Source organism: Globicephala melas, chromosome 2 (assembly GCF_963455315.2).
Source record: "Globicephala melas chromosome 2, mGloMel1.2, whole genome shotgun sequence".
Classification (NCBI taxonomy): Eukaryota; Metazoa; Chordata; class Mammalia; order Artiodactyla; family Delphinidae; genus Globicephala; species Globicephala melas.
Window position 1 is genome coordinate 19,499,495 of NC_083315.2, and position 18,504 is coordinate 19,517,998.

At 44.8% G+C, this 18,504-nt stretch overlaps 1 protein-coding gene across 7 annotated transcripts in view; it reads right to left on the bottom strand.

Annotated features, from left to right (window-relative positions):
• CAMK1D (calcium/calmodulin dependent protein kinase ID) overlaps nucleotides 1–18,504 on the bottom strand; it is a 415,209-nt gene that overhangs the window by 241,214 nt on the left and 155,491 nt on the right. For all 7 annotated transcript variants that reach the window (XM_060293260.1, XM_060293277.1, XM_030836975.2 and 4 more), the window contains exon 2: nucleotides 8,256–8,387. In XM_060293260.1, coding sequence (XP_060149243.1) covers nucleotides 8,256–8,387 — 132 coding nt within the window. The remainder of the gene's footprint in view (nucleotides 1–8,255; nucleotides 8,388–18,504) is intronic.

Below are 18,504 nucleotides of genomic sequence, written 5' to 3' on the forward strand. Positions count from 1 at the left end.
CTAAGTAAGTTTACTGAAGAAGGGAGAAAACATTTGCCAAGATATATTATTAGAGGAAATTAAACCACCAACCAATCCACACAAGGGCTGAACTGCCCAAACACAGAACCAGATTAGCTGACAGACAGCAAACGGAAATAAGCGGGCAAATAACTAACACTAACACAATGTTTCTTCAACTACTCTAAATATCTACAGAGTAATACATACAGTATAAAAGGTGGTACGAACAGCCAGACTGGATGAAGTCAGCCTTGTTGTTATAGGAGAATCATCTTCGCCTCTGCCTCGTTTTCCAGGATGCTCCCTGCCCCCATTGGCTGATGGACCCGCGTGCGCTGGGTCACGAAAGCCCACTAGAAGTCAGCAGAGATTTCTTCCTCGCCCTAATCTCTACTGAGTCAGCTCCTGAGCCCAGTGTTTCTAACTCCATATTATCACCTGAATCTCCTCCACCCACTCCTCCCCTCCATGCTCCCCACCATGCCTTTAGCTCAGGGCTGGACTCAGGAAATCCACAGGAAGCGGACCTCACAGTCAGAGTCAGGAGGGATAGAGGTAAGCTTGGTGCCGTGGGGTCTCAGAGGGAAGGGCCCCCACCCCCAGCAGGGACAATGGAGGGGGGAATCCTGAAGGAGGGGGCATCTCAAACTGAGGCTTAGCCTACTGTAGCAGGAAGGAGAGGGAAGGTGAGGCAGAGGCCTGAATCATCTGTGCAGCAATCATCTGTTCGTTCTGGAAGAATGAAACTGAACTTGGGGGGTGAGGAGGTGAACGCTACACAGCAAGATGGCAAAGTGGAGGGGAGGAGCTGTTTACCACGGAGCTTGGATTCCATCAAGCAGGTGACTTCCCAGAATTAAGGTGGGGAGGGTCAAATCAGACATGCATTTAAAATCTCAGTTGCACAGTGTTACTGGAACAAGGCATGAAGAAAGGGAGTCAGTCTGGTCATGAGAGCCACACTTCACATGATACTTGGGAAGCAGAAACCGCAGGCAGGGAGTGGCCCCAGAGGTTCACGGTCACTGGAAAGATAAGCCAACATGCCTGGTCAAACTAGTTTGAATATCCCTGTTTTGTACTAAGGGATACCACCAATTCCCTTTTCCTCTCATTCATGGCATTCTGTAAGCAATGCCCAAGAAATTGATAAAAACTCATAAAAATGCATTGATTCTGGATCTCAAATCAAATTTTAAAAATGTGGCTGGATTATCAGCTATGGACAAAGCACCATGGGAAAGCCACTTGGAAGCATCAAATGTATCCCGTTTTGGCTGTAAAGTCACGTTGGCATGAGACCAGTTTTATTTCTTATACACATGCCCACTGTTAGGACGAAGTAAACAATGACCAGCAAATAGTGGTCTGAACAAAGCGGAGTTTACAGTCAGATCCACGGGGCTCAAAGAAATGGACAGGCCGAGGTATAGAGCGAAAGAGGAGAAAGTCCACCAGATTCAGCAAGATTCCAAGGTCAAATCTCTGGTAGGGCCAGAGGGACGAGCGTCAGCTTGTGCGATTGTCTGATGCTTTCACTGAGCCTGGCATGAACAGGTCCAGGATGGGCTGTTGTCAATTTTCCAACAGGACTAGGGTCCTCGGGCAGATACACCCACCCGTGCATGCTCCAAGCCTGACAAGACTGTGACTTTAATCACACACACAGCACAATAACCACCACCAAATAACTTAACGGCATCCCTCAACCTGCTTTGCTCGAACTGCACATTTTTCCCAAAATTAAGGGAACTTTCAGCAAGGCTTTTCCAGGGGACCGAAGGGTTCTAGGATCCTAACAGATAGACCTGCCTCCCTGTTTGTTATCACATGGCCTCCAGCCATTCCTCTTCTTACTTCCTGCCTGTGTCCTTAATCCCGACACTACCTTTCCAGAGGAGAGTCTCTCCATGTTGGAACATCATCTTCCAGGCAGATCAGATCCTTCAAAAGCTGAATTGGTGCCTGAGAAACTCAAGTATCAGCTTTACCAGCTCAGCCATTTTCAGTCATTGGAAAAGTGGTTTTGTTCGCCCTGAATCGATGAATTTCTATTGATGCGTCTGTTCCTCTAACACACACAATAAACTGTCACTTGGCAGTGATTTAAAGAAGCAAACGGGCCAGGCTGCCATCAGAACAAAGCTGCAGGAGCAGAAGCAAGCCAGATTTAAATGCGTTCATTTACAGAAAAGCCTTTCTCTGAAGGCTAATACTTAATTCAAAACCAGCTGTCCTCTCCTTTGGGGGCTCAAGCTGCCTGCCTTCCCTCTAGTTAATCTGTACGAGAGAAACATGCCTGTCCAAGATAACCAGGGAATCAAGCTACTGTAAGAAGTGCCCAGGCCTCCGGAGCCCGGCTCTCCCCTGGTTGAGGTACTGACTCACGCTCCCCCGGAAGACCCAGACCCACCACCCTGCCGGAGATCCATCCTGACCTTGGCCTTAGCGGATCCTGGGCTTTGGCGTCTGCCGCCTTCAGCAGCCCTGACCCCCTTCAGATAGTGGCCTTGTCACTGAGTCCTGCTGACTTGACCAACCCCTACGCCAGTCTCTCCAGGCCGGGAATGGCCATCACTGCCCCTACTTCCTCTGCCACCCTCAAAAAGCCAGTTCTCGCTCCTGACCCCAGCCAGTGGCTGGTGCCCACTCCCCACTGATGGGAGGATGGGGTCAAGTCAATTCCCCTCTCTTAGTATAAAACCCAGCTCTTCAAAAGGGACCACATTTGAGTTTGCTTCTCTAAATGAAGCCTCTCACCTAAAGGAAACGTCATCTGGTGTGTGTGTGTGTGTGTGTGCGTGTGTGTGTGTGTGTGTGCGTGTGTGTGCGTGTGTGTGCGTGTATGTGAGTGAGTGTGCGTGTGCACACACACACGTGTGTACACATCTTTCCCTACTCCTGGACACGTGAAGAGCATCTCTACCCCGCTGGGAGGTGAGACCTTGAGGCCCTAGAGCAGCTGTTCTCAACACTGACTTGAATGCATGTAAGAATCCCGGGTTGGAGAGGGGCTGCTTTTCAAAATTTCCCAACGGCCACCATAACCTCCAATTCTAACTCAATTGGTCTAGGATGGAGCCTGGGTGTCAGGATGGTCGGAAAAGCTTCCCAGGTGATTTCAATGTGCCACCAGGGTTGAAAACCACTGCTTTAGAGAGAAGAAGGCAGAGACCGTCAGCTGAGACTCCTCAGTGTATTCAAGATGGAAAACATGCAATTTAAAAGCAATCGCTACCCAGGCTCCTCCCCCAGGGAAGATCATCTCTGTAGCCGACAAAGTAACCATTACAACAGCGTGTGGAATCCTGGTGCCATGTTTCATAAGCACAGTAATTCTTTAACCAGTCTGAGCCTCGGTTACCCCAACTGTTAGGAAAAGGGCTACTCTCAATACATCTGTCCTGTTTCTTCCATCTCCCATATTCCAGCTTTATGCATCCCCTTCATCCCCCCATTTCAATACCGACTGTCTATATATTTGCCTTTCTACTTCTCCAAAAATACTTTATGTGTTGCCTTGAAATTGGATTTGGGTAGTGCCTGCCCCCTAAGTAAACAATACTACAGAAACGATAAACTCTATAATCCAGTGCAGGGTATGTAACACTGATGACGTGATATTCCATAATGCAGAGAACACTCCCTGCGTGGGACCTGAGCTAACCATTCCACCAGGGAAAGGTGGTACTGAGCCACACAGACCCTGCCCCTGGCCAGTCAGACAGCGTCTCTCTCTGCTACATAGTAACTGTCTACCTTGAAGCCAGCCTCTTTTTATTCCCTCTGAGCTTGGTTTAATATCCACTTTCAAGGAGGAGATTCATTTTGGAACTATTTTCAGAGCAAGAAAAAAGACATCCTTAAGGATATATTAGCTACATTACTTAAATCCAATGAAATACGTAAATCTCTCACCCTGCAATAAACGCAACACGTAGGAGGGCAAGCGGTCTCCCAGATGGGCCTCCCTGGATGAAAAATAGCCTGGAAATATACAAACGACCAGGGTATATGACAGAATTTGGAATAATGCAGGCCTGTCTGGGGCCCTATCTACAATGATTTAGCTACGGAAAGTACCAAAGGATTTTTTAATATGTGTTTTCAGAAAACTTTAACATCCAGCAAGCCCAGATCACAGCTGAGCTGCTGAGCTCCAGACCTCCATGGTCAACTGGTCAACTCCACCCATTCATTCCCAAGACCAGCATGTCTGAATCAGAACTCATCACCTGCCCTCCGGCTCCTGGATTTCTGATCTCAGCTAATGGGGTCGTTACCCACCCAGGTATCCAATCAGAAACCTGATAGTTATCCTAGAATCCACTCTCCCCTCAATCCTCCCCCCATTCTTCCTGAATCCCTAAGTCCTGGAGATTCCATTTTGCCCCTTGCATCCCAACACACACCTCCTGTTTCAATGCATTGCTTCCCCGACGCCTCCAACGGCTGCCTAACTGCTCCCCCTAGAGTGAGTCTTGCCCGCTCCCCAATCTATCCTTCCAAGTTCAGCAACAATAATCTCTATGAAACAATCCTTCAAGGCTCCCCTCTGTCTAGCGGATAAACTGCGGTATACAGCCCCCCCGATCCAGCCTCCCCAACCTCAGGTCTCCCACACCTCGCCTTGAACCCTCTACCTGGTCCAGTGAGCTATGTGGAGTTCCCAGCACACCAGCCTGCCTCCCCATCTCCTTTCCTCTGTTTGCACTGCTCCTTCCTGGTTGGAATATCCCTCTGCCTTTCTGCCCTCAGCAAAATATATTCATTGTCCGGACCCACCTCCTCCAAGAAGCCTACCCTCACACCCCACCCCAAAGGGAAAACTGGGCAGCCCTACTCTTGAGCCCCAGGTCAGACCTCCCACACAGTATCTGCGACGTTACTGCACTTATTTAGCTCCTGGAGGGCAAGGATTGTATCTTGTCTTTTCAACCTCGGTTCCAACTGATGCGTAGGAATTTACTAAACATCAGTGAAATGAATGAATGCTTCAGTGGTGGCTTCTAACAGCAGGTTCAAAACTATCTTCTTTACAACTCACATACTTTGCTTCCGGCTGCTTATAACCTGGAACGGCTTCTTACTCCACTTATAAATCCTTTGCAGGGGACCGAAACAATAAATCAGTACAGGAGATACAGCACCTTATATCCCCTGAAAAATCATTTCTTTGTTTTCCATTCCTGAAAAAAGGGTCACACTTCAAGGCACCCCAACAGCAGAGAGTGAGAACTATCAAAATAAGTGATTCCCAATCCCTGGTCCTCCCTTGCTCTTATTTTTTCTTAATTTTTATTTTTTATTGAAGTATAGTTGATATATTTATTTTTTAATTGTTTTTAATTGGCCACACCGCACAGCATGCGAGATCTTAGTTCCCCCACCAGGGACTGAACCCACGTCTCATGCATTGGGAGCGTGGAGTCTTAACCACTGGACCGCCAGGGAAGTCCCCTCCCTTGCTTTTAAATGCCCTCTTGTTGGAAGTGTGTACTATTTGAATGAGGCACAGGGTGGAGACACTACTTAAAGCAGAGGGAACAAGGCATGAACGAAGACTGGCTTATGAAGTCTACACTGCTGCCCTTGCCCATGTAGATGCAAGATAACACTGAGAATAAAACTGACTTCCCCGGCTTTGTGGCTTCTAAGCCCATAAGGGAGACACATGAAAATAAAGGCACCATCCTTGACTCAGCATCCAGCAGCCCCTGTGCCCCAAGGTAGGCCCTCTGGGGAAGCTCTGAGCCCACCCAGAATCCCATCTCAAATGCCAAATATCTGCAATGTGGCTACAACTTCATACACAGCCAATATCCTCTTCTCTGAGTGCCGATTTCATATTGGAAAATGAACAATTTAAATAAATGTTTCATTAACATACTGTTTTCCGGCCTGATGCTAATGTACTTAGAGTAATTTGTTTTCCCAAATTCTCCGCCACAGAATCATTTCATGCAGTCCTCACAGGACAACCTGAAACTCTTCAGGTCCCTAAGAGACAACCTAGAAACCAACCAAACAAATAACAGAAAACCCTTGGACTTAAAAGCCATCGAGACCCACTTGTTCTAGAACACACATCACACATGCTGCAGAACAGGAAGATCCGGACCACCTCAGTGGCGCTGGGTTTGTACTGACGGCAACAAAGCACTGTTCCGAGGGCACTGTTGGTCCCCAAGACACAGAAGTGGGAGACGTGGCTTACTCAGGAAGAATGCAGAGAGTGTGACATCTTGTTCTGAGGCCCTGTAAGGCTTGTTCCCATTTTTCTTTGCTTATCTGATTCTTACTTTGTGCTGATTCCAAACCCCCCAAATCTCAAGGATACTTCTAACATCTTTCACTCACAGGAGAGCTTAAAATCTTCACAGCACAATGCTCAGATACACCCCAATCACGCAAAAGCAGGTCCCCTATAAAGGTTTGTTCCCCCAAACCTTGTGAGACACGGGGGAATGGCTTGATCGTGAGGACATGGGAAGCAGCCTGGACACCACGCTAACGGGGGGCCATCTTTTGGGTGGATCCAGCCACATCAGAATGGTTCTCTGTGGCACCAGTGGGCTGGAGGCATGATTTTGATTTGATTCTGCGAAACTGTGATTTATGAGAAATATATATTTGGTCACTGAGATGACCAAAAAATATTTCTCATATATATATTTGGTCTTGTCCACAGTTCCTGACTCACGGCTCCCAAAAACCTTTGGAGTTTCCTAAGTGTTGAGAGAGACAGAAGTTTCTTTGTTATGTGAATGAGGTGACTTTCAGAAGCACCTAAGGATGGGGGCTGGTTGCCAGGAGAACCAACCACGTGACTAGAGGGTTGGGACTTTCAGTTCCATCCCCCTGATTTCTGGGGAGGGGAGAAGGGCTGGAGGTTGAACCAATCACCAACGACCAATGATCTTTATCAATCACGACTATATAATGAAGCCTCCATAAAAAGCCCAAAGGACAAGTTTTTGTCCCTTTTTGCAGAGCTTCCACATTGGAGAACCAGGACGCTTCTGCATGCCACCGTGCTGCCCCACGGTCCAAGAGGACAGAAGCTCCCTTGTTCGGGACCCTGCCCTGTGTATCTCTTCCATCTAGCTGTTGGTTCGCATCCTTTAATATCCTTTCAGAATAATTCGGTAATCTAGTGAGTAAATGGGTTTTCCTGAGTTCTGTGAGCCATTCTAGCAAATTGATCGAACCCCAGGAGGGGGCCCTGGGAACCTCTGACTTATAACCAGTTGGTCAGAAGTACAGGTAACAACCCAAGCTTGAGACTGGAGCCTGAAGGGGGGAGCGGTCTCATGGGACTGAGCCCTTCACCTGTGGGATCTGATTCTGTCTCCGGGTAGACAGTGTCAGGACTGAGGTGAACTCTGGGACACCCTGCTGGCAACAAAGAATTGTTTGCTGGTGTGGGAAAACCCTGAGCCACACACCTTGGAATTGGGTCCAGGAACCCCATCCAGGTTCTATTACACGGGGAGCAAAATCAAACTCAGTGAAGAGGTGAAGCAGGTAACCAGTGAGCTCTGGCACTCTCTGGGTGCCAGGTGCCAGGTGTGTGGCAGAGAGCAGGAGACCCACCAAAGACTGGAAATCACACTGGTGGGGCGGGGGAGGGGGGTTACCTCCCTGACTGTGCCACATCTGAGCTGCAAGGCGATGGACAAGTGACTTCCATTTCTGAGCTTCACCTCCTTCTTATAAAATAAAGCAACAACAAGAAGAAAACAATAATAGTAACTGGGGGCAGTGGCAGCGGCAGCTACCCTTTCATTGAGCACTTACTATGCAGCAGGTGCTGAACAAACACTTGCTAAGCGCCATCTCACTTAATCCTGAGGACACCTGGGAGGATACTGTTAACTCCAGTTTATGGAGGAGGCTCAGAGCTCAGGAACCAGCCCAAGGTCACCCAGCTGCAGGGGGTGGCGGGGTCTTGGTTCAAAACCGAGTCCATCTGACTGCCATGTTCTTTGGAAGGAATAACAACCTAAATGACTGGCACAGACATTAGGAAATGCTATATAATGTGAAAAGTGCTCTGGACGCCCTGCACGAAAGGCAGTCAGGGTTAACAAGCCCACCCCTCACTGCGGGCCAGCATCCTGGTCACCCTCTCCGACCACTGGGCAGCCAGCTCCCGGCAGCCTCCTCCCTCCTGTGGGCCAGAGGCCCGATCATCCTGGAGCATCATTCACTGGGCGTTGGGGAAGGAGGCCGTCCCTCCTGGTACTTACTTTCTCAGGACCGCAATCTCATTCTCTATGCTGCTTTCTTTGCCCTTCAGTGCCTTCTTGGGGATACATTTCACCGCAAAGAGTTTTCCAGTTGCCTTCTCTTCAGCTAAGACCACTTCGGAAAATGCCCCGCTGTGAACAAAGAGGGAGAAAAAGAAGCGGCTTAGATTCAGGAGATCTGGGCATTCCCGACAGCTCCTCTGATCCCACTACCAAAATCTGAGTAACAACAAGAAGAACAATTCCCGGCATCACTGTGACTTTTTAACCAGCCACACTCCCAACCAAACTTCTTTGTGCAGAGGGTAGACAAAGGCAAGTGTGACCTCTTGCAAAGGGACACAGGAATGCCCACGTGGGTGTGGGCACCTGCCATCCTGCACAACAACCAAGCAGCAGTCACTTGGGAGCAACAGAAAAGCTCCAGAAAGGTTCCTGCGGGAAAGATCAGGTCCGTCTGAAGCTGTCAGCACCCACACCCCCAAGCAGACGAGAGGATAACACCCGAAATGTCTAGATTCCTCCCAGGCCCTTTCATTCCCAAGAAAATTTCAGAGCACTTGGCAAAGCCGTAATTAATTCTCACAGATAGGTACGGGTGTAATTAACGTGTGTGACACAGGGTACCCACACAGGTTAATTAAATTTCAAGGCCATGCAGGGCTGCAGAGCAGCTTGTTTCTTTTTTCAACCAAACAAATAAAAAGAAACATGATGCCCTGAGTGGGGAGAACTTCCTGCCGGAAAACAGAAATCTAACTCTGTGAGGCCACATCACCAAACTGAAAATGTAACCAGAACATTCGGGGCCAGAGATTACATTTCTTCAGAGAGGTGGTCTGCGAGCCCCAGACGCTGCATTGTCCCCCCACCTGACACCTTGTCTGTTTCCAGCAGACAATGCCTGGATGCTGCTCTTGTACTGGGGCACAACTTCTCTAACAACTCAAACAAAAACAGACACCTCCACTGCCCGCTGCAGACCTCTGTAACCTGGGCTTTGTGCACGCAGGCCACGGAAAACCACCGAGTCATTCTCTATCCCTACACTTTCAGGAGCGACTCATTTCCTCTGAGACACACCAAACATGGCTTCTAAACAGTTATGACTAGAGACGAACTCTCCTACATCAAAAGAAACCACTAGAAGGACCAATGTCATCCCAATATTGGTCCCTCAGGGCCTTTGTTCTTCAGCCAACATCAAAGAGATGCCTAAGCAATGGAGGAAGGGATAAAGAAGATGTGGTACATATATACAATGGAATATTACTCAGCCATAAGAAAGAACAAAATATTGTCAATTGCAGAAACATGGGTAGACCTAGAGACTACCATACTGAGTGAAGGAAGTCAGACAGAGAAAGACAAATATCATATGATATCGCTTGCATGTGGCATCTTAAAAAAATGGTACAAATGAACGTATTTACAAAACAGAGAGTCACAGATGTAGAAAACAAACTTATGGTTACCAAGGGGGAAAAGTGGGGGTGGGATAAATTGGGAGCTTGGGATTGACATACACACAGTACTCTATATAAAACAGATAATAAGAACTATGGTTGGAGGCTTCCCTGGTGGCGCAGTGGTTAAGAGTTGGCCTGCTAATGCAGGGGACACAGGTTCGAGCCCTGGTCTGGGAAGATCCCACATGCCGCGGAGCGGCTGGGCCCGTGAGCCACAACTGCTGAGCCTGCGCATCTGGACCCTGTGCTCCGCAACAAGAGAGGCCGCGATAGTGAGAGGCCCATACACCGTGATGAAGAGCGGCCCACCCTTGCCACAACTAGAGAAAGCCCTCACACAGACATGAAGACCCAACACAGCCAAAAATAAGTAAATAAATTAAAAAAAAAAAAAAGAACTATGGTTGGCACAGGGAACTCTACTCAATACTCTGTAATGACCTATATGGGAACAGAATCTAAAAAAGAGTGGGGAGATTGGTTCAAGATGGCAGAGTAGAAGGACGTGCTCTCACTCCCTCTTGCAAGAACACCCGAACTAACTGGTGAACAATCATCAACAGGAAGACACTGGAACTCCCCAAAAAAAGATACCCCACATCCAAAGACAAAGGAGAAGCCACTATGAGATGCTAGGAGGGGCGCAATCACAATAAAATCAAATCCCATAACTGCTGGGTGGGTGACTCACAGACTGGAGAACACTTGTACCACAGAAGTCCACCCACTGGAGTAAAGGTTCTGAGCCCCATGTCAGGCTTCCCAATTTGGGGGTCCGGCAACAGGAGGAGGAATTCCCAGAGAATCAGACTTTGAAAGTTAGCAGGATTTGACTGCAGGACTTCGACAGGACTGAGGGAAACAGAGACTCCACTCTTGGAGGGCACGCACAAAGTACTGTGTGCGCATCAGGACCCAGGGGAAGGAGCAGTGACGGCATAGGAGACTGAACCAGACCTACCTGCTAGTGTTGGAGGGTCTCCTGAAGAGGTGGGGGGGGTGGCTGTGGCTCACCATGAAGACAAGGACACTGGCAGCAGAAGTTCTGGGAAGTACTCCTTGGCATGAGCCCTCCCAGAGTCTGCCATTAGCCCCACCAAAGAGCCCAGGTAGGCTCCAGGGTTGCGTTGCCTCAGGCCAAACAACCAACAAGGAGGGAACCCAGACCCACCCAACAGCAGCCAAGCGGATTAAAGTTTTACTGAGCTCTGCCCACCAGAGCAACAGTCAGCTCTACCCACCACCAGCCCCTCCCATCAGGAAACTTGCACAAGCCTCTAAGATAGCCTCATCCACCAGAGGGCAGACAGCAAAAGCAAGAAGAACGACAATCCTGCAGCCTGTAGAACAAAAACCACATTCACTGAGACAGACAAGATGAAAAGGCAGAGGGCTATGTACCAGATGAAGTAACAAGATAAAACCCCAGAAAAACAACTAAATGAAGTAGAGATAGGGAACCTTCCAGAAAAAGAATTCAGAATAATGATAGTGAAGATGATCCAGGACCTCAGAAAAACAATGGAGGCAAAGATCGAGAAGATGCAAGAAATGTTTAACAAAGACCTAGAAGAATTAAAGAACAAACAAACAGAGATGAACAACACAATAACTGAAATGAAAAATATACCAGAAGGAATCAATAGTAGAATAACTGAGGCAGAAGAACGGATAAGTGACCTGGAAGACAGAATGGTGGAATTCACTGCCACGGAACAGAATAAAGAATGAAAAGAAATGAAGACAGCCTGAGAGACCTCTGGGACAACATTAAATGCAACAACATCTGCATTATAGGGGTTCCAGAAGGAGAAGAGAGAAAGGACCAGAGAAAATATCTGAAGAGATTATAGTCGAAAACTTCCCTAACATGGGAAAGGAAATAGCCACCCAAGTCCAGGAAGTGCAGAGAGTCCCATACAGGATAAACCCAAGGAGAAACACACTGAGACACATAGTAATCAAATTGGCAAAAATTAAAGACAGAGAAAAATTATTGAAAGCAGCAAGGGAAAAATGACAAATGACATACAAGGGAACTCCCATAAGGTTAACAGCTGATTTCTCAGCAGAAACTCTACAAGCCAGAAGGGAGTGGCATGATATACTTAAAGTGATGAAAGGGAAGAACCTACAACCAAGATTACTCTACTCAGCAAGGATCTCATTCAGATTTGATGGAGAAATTAAAACCTTTACAGACAAGCAAAAGCTAAGAGAATTCAGCACCACCAAACAAGCTCTACAACAAATGCTAAAGGAACTTCTCTAAGTGGGAAACACAAGAGAAGAAAAGCACCTACAAAAACAAACCCAAAACTATTAGGAAAATGGTCATAGGAACATACATATCTGTAATTACCTTAAACGTGAATGGATTAAATGCTCCAACTAAAAGACACAGGCTTGCTGAATGGATACAAAAACAAGACCCATATATATGCTGTCTACAAGAGACCCACTTCAGACCGAGGGACACATTCAGGCTGAAAATGAGGGGATGGAGAAAGACAGTCCATGCAAATGGAAATCTAAAGAAAGCTGGAGTAGCAATACTCATATCAGATAAAATAGACTTTAAAATAAAGAACGTTACAAGAGACAAAGAAGGACACTATATAATGATCAAGGGATCAATCCAAGAAGAAGATAAACCAATTATATATATATATGCACCCAACATAGGAGCACCTCAATACATAAGGCAACTGCTATCAGCTATAAAAGAGGAAATCAACAGTAACACACTAATAGTGGGGGACTTCAACATCTCACTTACACCAATGGACAGATCATCCAAACAGAAAAGTAATAAGGAAACACAAGCTTTAAATAACACAGTAGACCAGATAGATTTAATTGATATTTATAGGACATTCCATCCAAAAACAGCAGATTACAGTTTCTTCTCAAGTGCACACGGAACATTCTGCAGGATAGATCACATCTTGGGTCACAATTCAAGCCTCAGTAAATTTAAGAAAATTGAAATCATATCACGCATCTTTTCTGACCACAATGCTATGAGATTAGAAATGAATTACAGTGAAAAAAAATGAAAAAAACACAAACACATGGAGGCTAAACAATACATTACTAAATGACCAAGAGATCAGTGAAGAAATAAAAAAATACCTAGAGACAAATGATAATGAAAACACAATGATCCAAAACCTATGGGATGCAGCAAAAGCAGTTCTAAGAGGGAAGTTTATAGCTATACAAACCTACCTCAAGAAACAAGAAAAATCTCAAATAAACAATCTGACCTTACACCAGAAGGAACCAGAGAAAGAAGAACAAACAAAACCCAAAGTTAGCAGAAGGAAAGAAATCATAAAGATCAGAGCAGAAATAAATGAAATAGAAACAAAGAAAACAATAGCAAAGATCAATAAAACTAAAAGCTGGTTCTTTGAGAAGATAAACAAAACTGATAAACCATTAGCCGGACTCATCAAGAAAAAGGGGGAGAGGACTCAAATCAATAAAATTAGAAATGAAAAAGGAGAAGTTACAACAGACACTGCAGAAATACAAAGCATCCTAAGAGACTACTACAAGCAACTCTATGCCAATAAAATGGACAACCTGGAAGAAATGGAAAAGTTCTTAGAAAGGTATAACCTGCCAAGACTGAACCAGGAAGAAACAGAAAATATGAACAGAACAATCACAAGTAATGAAATTGAAACTGTGATTAAAAATCTTCCAACAAACAAAAGTCCAGGACCAGATGGCTTCACAGGTGAATTCTATCAGACATTTAGAGAAGAGCTAACACCCATCCTTCTCAAACTCTTCCAAAAAATTGCAGAGCAAGGATCACTCCCAAACTCATTCTATGAGGCCACCATCACCCTAATACCAAAACCAGACAAAGATACTACAAAAAAAGAAAATTACAGACCAACATCACTGATGAATATAGATGCAAAAATCCTCAACAAAATACTAGCAAACCAAATCCAACAGCACATTAAAGGGATCATACACCATGATCAAGTGGGATTTATCCCAGGGACGCAAGGATTCTAATATATGCAAATCAATCAATGTGATATACCATATTAACAAGTTGAAGAATAAAAACCATATGATCATCTCAACAGATGCAGAAAAAGATTATGACAAAATTCAACACCCATTTATGATAAAAACTCTACAGAAAGTGGGCATAGAGGGAACCTACCTCAACATAATAAAGGCCGTATACGATAAACCCACAGCAAACATCATTCTCAATGGTGAAAAACTGAAAGCATTTCCTTTAAGATCAGGAACAAGACAAGGATGTCCACTCTCACCAATATTATTCAACATAGTTTTGGAAGTCCTAGCCATGGCAATCAGAGAAGAAAAAGAAATAAAAGGAATACAAATTGGAAAAGAAGAAGTAAAACTGTCACTGTTTGCAGATGACATGATACTATACATAGAGAATCCTAAAGATGCCACCAGAAAACTACTAGAGCTAATCAATGAATCTGGTAAAGTTGCAGGATACAAAATTAATGCACAGAAATCTCTCATTCCTATACACTAATGATGAAAAATCTGAAAGAGAAATTAAGGAAGCCCTCCCATTTACCACTGCAACAAAAAGAATAAAATACCTAGGAATAAACCTACCTAAGGAGACAAAAGACCTGTATGCAGAAAACTCTAAGACACTGATGAAAGAAATTAAAGATGATACCAAGAGATGGAAAGATATACCATGTTCTTAGATTGGAAGAATCAATATTGTGAAAGTGACTATACTACCTAAAGCAATCTACAGATTCAATGCAATCCCTATCAAATTACCAATGGCATTTTTTACAGAACTAGAACAAATCATCTTAAAATTTGTATGGAGACACAAAAGACCCCAAATAGCCAAAGCAGTCTTTAGGGAAAAAAACAGAGCTGGAGGAAGCAGACTCCCTGACTTCAGACTATACTACAAAGCTACAGTAATCAAGACAATATGGTACTGGCACAAAACCAGAAATATAGATCAATGGAACAGGATAGAAGCCCAGAGATAAACCTACGCACCTATGGTCAATAAATCTATGACAGAGGAGGCAAGGATATACGATGGAGAAAAGACAGTCTCTTCAATAAGCGGTACTGGGAAAACTGGACAGCTACATGTAAAAGAATTAAATTAGAACACTCCATAGCACCATACACAAAAATATACTCAAAATGGATTCGAGACCTAAATGTAAGACCTGACACTATAAAACTCTCAGAGGAAAACACAGGAAGAACACTCTTTGACATAAATCACAGCAAGATCTTTTTTGATCCACGTCCTAGAGTAATGGAAATAAAAACAAACGAAACAAATGGGACCTAATGAAACTGAAAAGCTTTTGCACAGCAAAGGAAGCTACAAACAAGATGAAAAGACCACCCTCAGAATGGGAGATAATATTTTCAAACGAATCAACAGACCAAGGATTAATCTACAAAATATATAAACAGCCCATGCAGCTCAATATTAGAAAAACAAACAACCCAATGCAAAAATGGGCAGAAGACCTAAATAGACATTTTTCCAAAGAAGACATACAGATGGCCAAGAAGCACATGAAAGGCTGCTCAAGATCACTAGTTATTAGAGAAATGCAAATCAAAACTACAGCGTGGTATCACCTCACACCAGTTAGAATGGGCACCATCAGAAAATCTACAAACAACAAATGCTGGACAGGGTGTGGCGAAAAGGAAACCCTCTTGCACTGCTGGTGGGAATGTAAATTGATACAGCCACTATGGTGAACAGTATGGAGGTTCCTTAAAAAACTAAAAATAGAATTACCATATGACCCAGCAATCCCACTACTGGGCATATACCCTGAGAAAACCATAATTCAAAAAGACACATGTACCCCAATGTTCACTGCAGCACTATTTACAATAGCCAGGTCATGGAAGCAACCTAAATGCCCCTTGACAGATGCATGGATAAAGAAGATGTGGTACGTATATACAATGGAATATTACTCAGCCATAAAAAGGAACGAAATTGGGTCATTTGTAGAGATGTAGATGGATCTAGAGACTGTCATACAGAGTGAAGTTAGTCAGAAAGAGAAAAACAAATATCGAATATTAATGCACATATGTGGAACCTAGAAAAATGGTACAGGTGAACCAGTTTGCAGGACAGAAATTGAGACCCAGATGTAGAGAACAAATGTATGGACACCAAGTGGGGGAAAGCGGCGGGGTGGTGGTGGTGGTGGTGTGATGAATTGCGAGATTGGGATTGACATGTATACAGCGATGGGTATAAAATGGATGACTAATAAGAACCTGCTGTATAAAAAAATAAATTAAATAAAATTCAAACAAATAAATAAAATAAAAAAGAGTGGATATATGTATAACTGATTCACTTTGCTGTACAGCAGAAACACAACATTGTAAATCAACTAGACTCCAATAAAAATTAATTTTAAAAAAAAGAGAGATGCCTATGCAAGAACGGACTTTTCTCTCCCCCTCTTGTGCCATCTGACAGGGACAGGCATCTGTCCTGGACCAAAGGAAGACGAATATATATATTTGAAATCCTTTCCAGTGAAAGGAATTCACTCCACTTAGTGCAATTAACTGTGAGTCTTCGGGGCAAGTGTTCCTCCTGAACCCTAACTCTGGAGAGATGAGTCTGTCTATCTTCAAGGTCTGTATCTAATTATAGATACTGGAGGGGCAGAAGGTAGGCATTCAACGAAAGAACCAAGTGGAACATGTCAGAACAAAGATCCTCTGCTCACAAGCATTGGCCAAGTTGGAGTCTCCCACCACATGCCTCATATTTGACTCAGCCAGAACAGCAATTATGAACTAGAAATACATAAAACCCAGGACATATTTATCACAGAGTGATATACGGCATCAGACATTCCCAGTGGCATTTGGTCACTGCCAATGGCTTTCGCCCAAAAAAGCCAATTCATAACAACTTGAGGGAATCCCCAGCCAGGAGCTTCCCCTCTCCCTCACGTCTGTCTCGGGGATGGACTGAGGCGGATTCTTCTCCCAGTGAGGGTTCTTAGATGGAAGAAACATGGACGGCTATGGACCTGCTCCCTTTCGCTGTCCTCCAGGAAGTGGAACAAGATCCACGTTAGAGACAAGAAAAAATCAGTGAGGAAAGACCAGGATTCTAGCACCACGGGTGATTTTTTTTTTTTTTTTTTAACTGAAGTATAGTTAATTTACAAGGTTGTGTTAGTTTCAGGTGTACAGCAAAGGGATTCAATTATACGTATATATATTCTTCTTCAAATTCTTTTCCATTATAGGTTATTACAAGGTACTGAGTATAGTTCCCTGTGCTATACAGTAGGTCCTCATTGTTTATCTATTTTATACATAGTAGTGTAGATCTGTTAATCCCAAACTCCTAATTTATCCCTCTTCCCTCCTCCCCCTTGGCAACCACAAGTCTGTTCTCTATGTCTATGAGTCTGTTTCTGTTTCATAGATAAGTTCATTTGTATCATATTTTAGATTCCACATATAAGTGATATCATATGGTATTTGTTTTTCTCTGGCTGGCTTACTTCACTTAGTATGATAATCTCTAGGTCCATCTGTGTTGCTGCAAATGGCAGTGTTTCATTCTTTTTTATGGCTGAGTAATATTCCATTGTATATATGTACCATATCTTCTTTATCCATTCATCTGTCCATGGACCTTTAGGTTGCTTCCATGTCTTGGCTATTGTAAATAGTGCTGCTACGAACATTAGGGTAGCACCAAAGGTGATTTTATGCCATGGATTCCATGCATTCATTTCCAGTTGCCCCATTTGTCTCTTGGGTCCCTGATGCTGATGACACTCCAGCAGTTTCTCTCCTGAGTCTGTCAGATTTACTGTGCCCATTTTCCAAAAGGTGGAGAAGCCCCTTAGCAGCCAGAAGTTGAGCTGAGAACTGCAGGCAGACCTCTCCCCCTTGGCTGTCCCCTTGCCCTCTCTGTGTCCCCCTGAGCTCCTTCCTGTTCAGAGTCTGTAAAAATAGTAACAGACTTTGGCCAATGCAGAGGAGGTATTCTGCTGAGCTGTCGGGCACACATGAGAGAAGTGCTTCCTTGCTCTGCAGATCAATCCCTCCCAGAGACAGAGTGAGAAGTGCAGTTTCTCCTGAATCAACCCCTTGGCCCATGACAATGGGGAGGGGGCTGGAGGTCTCCATCAGAGCCAGTGCTGGTGGGCGGCTGAGGGCAGCTGAGGCCAAGGTGACACATGGTGTTCTTGGATCGAAGGCTTCTCTGTCTTTGTCCCTGATGTTGAGAGGGAGGGATGAACTGTCTGTGACCCCACAGCGAGGGCAGGACAAGGGGACATAGACACGCAAAGGGCCTCGTGAGCTAAGCAGCTGGGACTTGACAACAAACGAGGCCCCTTGTGACTCCACGGTTACTAAGTAGAGTCACAAAGCCAAGGATATATTCCCGTCCTACCAGAATGAAACTCAGCCTACAGTTCCGCTTTTGTGTATACACCCCAAAGAATCAAAAGCTGGGACTCAAACAGTATTTGCACACCCATGTTCATAGCAGCATTATTCACAATAGCCAAAAGGTAGAAACAGCCCAATTATCCATTGATGGATAAAAGGATAAACAAATTGTGGTATAAACATACAATGAAATATTATTCAGCCATAAAAAGGAATGGAATTCTGACACAGGCTATGACATGGATGAACCCTGAAGACATTATGCTCGGGGAAACAGGCCAGAATCAAGAGGACAAATCCTGTACGATTCC